Source organism: Lolium perenne, chromosome 3, assembly GCF_019359855.2.
Source record: "Lolium perenne isolate Kyuss_39 chromosome 3, Kyuss_2.0, whole genome shotgun sequence".
NCBI lineage: Eukaryota > Viridiplantae > Streptophyta > Magnoliopsida > Poales > Poaceae > Lolium > Lolium perenne.
Genome location: NC_067246.2, coordinates 127044341 through 127051046, shown reverse-complemented (window position 1 = coordinate 127051046; position 6706 = coordinate 127044341). Strand labels below are relative to the sequence as shown.

The following is a 6706-nucleotide window of genomic DNA, read 5'->3' as shown; positions in this document are numbered from 1 at the left end:
GAAACCAAAAACAGCAGAAAACAGGAACCGGCACTTCGGCATCTCGTCAATAGGTTAGTTCTGGAAAACGCATAAAATCATCATAAAGGGTGAACAAAACATGTAGGTATTGTCATAAAACAAGCATGGAACATAAGAAATTATCGATACGTCGGAGACGTATCAAGATGTACCTTTTGTTTTTGATGATGATTGTAAGGAAGCTTTTGAAACTCTAAAGATAGCCTTAACAACTGCTCTTGTAGTTGAACCTCCTGATTGGAATTTACCTTTTGAAATTATGTGTGATGCTAGTGATTTTGCTGTAGGTGCTGTTCTTGGACAGTGAGTAGATAAAAAATTGAATGTTATTCATTATGCTAGTAAAACTCTTGATGCTGCTCAAAGAAATTATGCTACAACTGAAAAGGAATTATTAACTGTGATTTTTGCTTGTGACAAGTTTAGACCCTATATTGTTGATTCAAAAGTCACAATTCATACTGATCATGCTGCAATTAGGTACCTTATGGAAAAGAAAGATGCTAAGCCAAGGCTTATTAGATGGGTGCTTCTTTTGCAAGAATTTGATTTACATATAATAGATAGGAAAGGTGCTGATAATCCTGTTGCTGATAATTTGTCTAGACTGGAAAAAATTATTTATGATCCTGTTCCTGTTAATGATAGTTTTCCAAATGAACAATTGGCTGTAATAAAGGTGAGCTCGCGAGATAGTCCTTGGTATGCTGATTATGCTAACTTTATTGTTTCGAAGTACTTGCCTCCAACCTTTTGAGCTCAACAAAGGAGGAAATTCTTTTATGACTTGAAGCATTATTTTTGGGATGACCCACACTTATATAACGAAGGAGTGGATGGTATTATGCGAAGATGTGTTCCCGAATATGAACAACAAGAGATATTGAGTAAGTGCCATGGTAGTGTTATGGAGGACATCACGCCGGAGATAGAACTGCACAAAAGGTTCTACAGTCAGGTTTTTATTGGCCAACTCTCTTTAAAGATGCAAGAAAGTTTATTTTATCTTGTGATGAATGTCAAAGAGTTGGTAATATCTCTAGACGCAATGAAATGCCTATGAATTATACTCTTGTTATTGAACCATTTGATTGTTGGGGATTTGACTTCATGGGTCCTTTCCCTTCCTCAAAAGGTAACACTCATATAATTGTCGGTGTTGATTATGTTACTAAATGGGTGGAAGCCATACCCACAAAAAGCGCTGATGGTGAGACCTCTTTAAGAATGCTTTTAGATATTATCTTTCCTAGATTTGGAGTACCTAGATATCTTATGACTGATGGAGGTTCTCATTTTTTTCATGGTGGTTTTAGAAAAACTCTTGCTAAATATGGTATTAATCATAGGATTGCTTCCGCTTATCATCTTCAAACTAGTGGGCAAGTAGAATTATCAAATAGAGAAATTAAATCTATCTTGCAAAAGACTGTTAATAAATCTAGAAAAATTGGGCTAGTTGAAGGAAGCACTATGGGCTTATAGAACTGCTTATAAAAATCATATGGGTATGTCTCCTTATAAAATGGTTATGGAAAAGCTTGTCATTTACCTTTAGAACTAGAGCATAAAGCTTATTGGGCTGTAAGAGAACTTAATAAAGATCCTAAACTTGCCGGTAAGAAAAGGTTGCTACAATTTAGTTCTTTAGATGAGTGAAGAAGTGAAGCTTATGAAAATGCTAAACTTTTTAAGGAGAAAGTTAAGAAATAGCATGATAGAAGAATTATCAAAAGAGAATTTAATGTTGGAGATAAAGTCCTATTGTATCGGTCTCGTCTCAGATTTTTTGCAGGGAAATTACTCTCAAAATGGGAAGGACCATATGTCATCCATGGGCGGACGCACGTTATAGTGAGTGGGGGCCCAGGCCCCCAGTCAACTTTTAGTCTTCCATATAGGTATCTGGTAATTTTATAGCAAGGCCCCCAGTCTTTTTTTTGAGCGGAAACGACCGAAGCTTTATTACTCAGGTAAAATGTTTACAGGGATACACACTCCAGAAGGAAGAGTGGAGAACCAAACATGTCTCCCTACTTCTAAAGAAGTTGCAAATTTAGCTAAACAGTGTGCTTCCCTATTTGCTTCGCGTCGCTCATGGCTAAACATAGCCTGTGAAAAAATGGTCTTCCTTACTAGAATCTCTTTAACTATCATGCAGTGCTGGCCTTTGTGCTCACTCCTTGTTAGCTCCTGGATGACGTTTAGACAATCTACTGCCACCGATATCTTGGACAAGTCCATGTCTTCAGCTAGAGCAACAGCTTCAGAGCAAGCCAGAGCTTCCAGGACCTCAGGTCCTGTGATTCCATCATAGACCGTAGCTGATGCCCCTAAGAAACGTCCTTCCTCATCTCGGCATACACATGCAGCTGCCCCTCTCTTCTGTGTTTTAGCCACCGCACCATCTACATTCAGTTTTGAGAAACCCCCAAGCGGTGGAATCCAACGGGCCTCAACCCGGGACGCCAACTCTCCCGGCTTTTCTGCCTGCGTGTTCTTTAAACCCTGAAGTTCTGACAGGTATCTTGAGATGAACAAGTGAGTCGACAACGGCGACTGTTGTTCTCCTTCATGTATCAGTTTCCTCCTTGCCCACCAAATTGCCCACATGGTTACTAAAACCTCAATGAACTGGGACTGAGTGAGTGAAGTACTCATGGAGAACAGCCACAGACGTGGATCATTGGTTGCTTCTCCGATCAAGGGTAGCACCACATCATCTTCTCTGAGCGCCCATACAGAGGCCGACATGTTGCACTCCAAGAGGGCGTGTCTCCAGGTGTCCTCTGCTGCATTACACACCTGGCAAACTGGGGTTGTAGCCATACCACGACGAGCTCTCAGGTGCCCCCAGTCAGTCTGGTACACAGGCACCCACTCGTCTCAAAAGCCCATGAAAAAGAAGCCTCCAGCAGTAAACTGCTTCACGTACAAGCCAGAAAATCAAGGAAACTCAGAAGACTAGGAGTCAGGCCACCAGACGAGGCGAGACTTTTCGAGAAACGAAAAAGAGCGGTGCTTTTATCCCTGTGTCGCCCCAGCGGAACTGTTTTATCCCTGTGCTTTTATTCCGGCCTTCGACAAATCGACGATCCGTCGTGCGATGTGCCGCCTGCCTGCCGCCGTCGCCCTTGACTGATCTCCGTCCAGAATTGAAGTCAAGCCTCAAGGTAAGCACACACACTCTGATCTGAACTCAGCAACACACAACGCTAGGGCTTGACTTATGTATTTGTTTTCTTGATCGGATCATACAAATTAATCTCTCATTCTCTCAATCTTTCTTCAGTTCGGCCGTTTCTTTCCATGTTATATGCAATCCATCCCATTCCTTACTAGTACTACTCGGGTGAAATCAAACTTCACACTAGGATTTATGTGTGACCCGTAAGAAAATTTCTTAGTTTGGGAATACCATACTAGTTACAGTGTTAAATTTGTTTGCTATTGATTATTACAGTAAGAGATTCAATTATTCTACAGGGAATTAGAAAGAGGATAATGGAGAGATATTTGATAAAGAAACCCACACAAGTCCAGGCCCCTGCAAATGTCAACACCACCACTGACAGTTCATTGAGTTCAAATGGAAATGCAGCAGTAGCAAAGCCTGTACAGAGATATAATTCTTCTGTTCCTCAAATGGTTGATTTAAACAAGCTTTCTCGTGATCCAGCTAAAAGAAAGAGAATGGCAGATTATCACCCCAATCAACGTGACGAGATAAGGAGAAAATATTTAACTTGGGGACCTCATCAGCCTCGCGGTTTTAATTTTCCTTACAAGCTGATTGGAAAAAAGAAAAAGAAGAGGAGATTCAATCCTGATTGGTTTCATCAATATGGTAATTGGCTGGAGTACAGTGAGAAGGAGGACAGAGCATATTGCTTATGTTGCTACTTATTCAGGGACAACATTAAAGACACCCACCATGGGCATGATGCATTTGTAGTAAAAGGCTTCAACACATGGAACAAGACGGAGAGATTGTCGACTCACGTCGGTGATCGAAGTAGTTTTCACAACAGGGCACTCAAGGACTGTGAGGACCTAATGCAACAAGATCAATCAATCGCTGCAGCCTTGCATAGGCAGAGCCAAATTGAAAAGAACGAGCATCTCATCCGGTTAAATGCTGCAATTGATGCTTGTCGACACTTATTGCATCAAGGACAATCTTTCCGTGGCCATGATGAATCAGAAAATTCATAAAATAAAGGAAATTACCGTGAGCTAATGGACTACACTATTAAGCAGAATGATGTTGTTGCTAAAGCATTCCAAAATGCTCCAGATAATAATCAAATGTTGTCTCCGAAAATTCAGAAAGATATTACAGAGTGCTTTGCAAGAGAAGTATTGGGATGCATTATGGAGGAAATTGGCAATGGTGTGTTTAGCTTATTGGTTGATGAGTGTCGAGATGTTTCTGACAAAGAACAAATGGCAGTGGTTCTCCGATATGTTGATAAATGTGGGCTGGTGCAAGAAAAATTTGTTGGTGTTGTCCATGTGGAGGAGACATCGGCTTATTATCTCAAGTCTTGCATAGATCTCATATTTTCAGAACTTGGTTTGAGTCTAAAGCAAGTTAGAGGACAAGGCTACGATGGAGATAGTAACATGTCCGGCGAGTTTAATGGTTTGCAAGCTAAAATTAAAAGTGAGAACAAGTCAGCATATTACATACATTGCTTTGCTCATAAACTCAACTTGGTGGTTGTGGCCATTGCCAAGGACATATTTGATGTTGGAGATTTCTTTGATATGATATCCGTTCTACTGAATGTCGTGGGAGCATCTTGTAAGAGAAAGGACCAACTTCGAGAGCATCATCGAGAAGAACTAAGGAAAGCAATTCGGCGTGGAGAGATTGCTACAGGAACCGGACTAAATCAAGAACTATCCCTTCAAAGACCAAGTGACACTCGTTGGAATTCTCATTATAAAACATTGTTGGGCTTGTCAAACATGTTCTCATCAGCGGTTAAAGTGCTAGAATATGTTGAGAAAGATGGTTCAGATAGCGGCAAGAGGCGGCAAGCTAATGGACTTCTCAAATATTTTCAGACCTTTGAATGTGCATTTTATTTACATATGATGATGATGATATTAGCCTTAACAAATGGGCTATCAAAAACCTTGCAGAGAAAGGATAAAGACATTATAAATGCTATTTCAGATGTGGAATCCACTAAGAGGGAGTTGGAAAAGCTTAGAACTAATGATGGGTTTGATTCTCTTATGAAGAAGGTACATTCTTTCTATGAGAAGTATGATATTTCAGTAGTGGACATGGAAGATGTCTATGTGAACCCAAAGAAGCCAAGACAGAAGACAGGGATTAACAATGAGCATCACTATCGTGTTGATTGTTTCTTTGCTGTTTTGGATTTATTACAACAAGAGTTCAATGGCAGATTCAATGAGGTAAATTCAGAGTTGCTGCTATGTATGTCTGCTTTGAGCCCAAGTGATTTATTTTCTTGTTTTGACAAGGAGAAGTTGGTACAGTTAGCTAAGTTTTATCCTGATGATTTTAATCACAAAGATATGGTAACCCTTGAGCATGAACTTGGCTTATACATCGATAATATACTCCATGATGCAAGGTTTTCTAGCTTGGATAGTATAACCGATCTAGCTAAACTGATGGTTGATACAAGGAAGCATCTGTCCTATCCTTTGGTATTTCGTCTTCTGAAGCTAGCACTAACACTTCCGGTTGCGACCGCCACCGTTGAGAGATGTTTCTCTGCTATGAAGATTGTGAAGAATGCACTACGGAATAAAATTGGGGATGATTATATGAGTCATAGTCTCATTTGCTTTGTGGAAAAGGCATCGCTGGATACAATTACTAATGAGGTGATCGTTGATCGTTTCCATAAGATGAAAAATCGTCGAGGGAGGAATGCAGTGTAATAATTCATATCTTAGACCTTTGTTGTATGTTTACCACTTCGATTCATTTTTTGGCTAATCATGTGGTTTCTCTTGACAGGTAACAACAATTGTATGGAAGATTATGAAGTGCGCAGGGATATCTGAAGTTCTGAACCTTTTTGTCTATAAAGATTGTTCACTTTAGTGATGAACTTTTGAGAAACAAAGTTGCTGTCATATTATGTGTCGTGCTACTATTGGATATTTGAATGAATTTTTTATGAGAAAATACTCAATGTGTTCTATATATTAGATTGACATATTAATGTATACAAGCTGACATGTTCATGGTTTCCTATACATATGGCCCCCGGTCAGTTTTTGTTCTCGGTCCGCCACTGATGTCATCATGGAGATGTATCGTTCAGGGGCAATAAAAATTGATTCTCTGAAAGGTGATGCCACACAAGTGGTGAATGGACAAAGACTCAAGCATTATATTTCTGCGGATTCTTATAATTAAGACTTTGATGTTATTCAAGTGATGACTCCGGAAGCTTTCATCAAAAATCAAATTGATAGTTCTGCAGAGTTCGACTTCGAATAGGTAACAGTTCTGGTAATAAAAAGTCCGCGTTTAACTTTCCAAACAATGTTTTTGCTATTTTTAGAAAATATGAAAAATTACGAGATCGAATCGGAGCGGAGGAGACGCACGAGGGCGTGCCCCCATAGGCCGGCGCGGGCCCCACCCTGGCAACGCCGCCATACGGGGAAGGCCCCTCGGAGTCCCTCT

At 40.2% G+C, this 6706-nt stretch overlaps 1 protein-coding gene and 1 pseudogene across 1 annotated transcript; one reads left to right on the top strand and one right to left on the bottom strand.

Annotated features, from left to right (window-relative positions):
- Positions 1-1986: 1986 nt before the first annotated feature.
- LOC127339611 (uncharacterized) lies at positions 1987-2850 on the bottom strand. The gene has a single exon (XM_051365439.1). The coding sequence runs from the start codon at positions 2848-2850 to the stop codon at positions 1987-1989; it is 864 nt and encodes a 287-aa protein (XP_051221399.1).
- Positions 2851-3126: 276 nt separating this feature from the next.
- LOC127338392 (uncharacterized) lies at positions 3127-6167 on the top strand (annotated as a pseudogene).
- Positions 6168-6706: the final 539 nt, after the last annotated feature.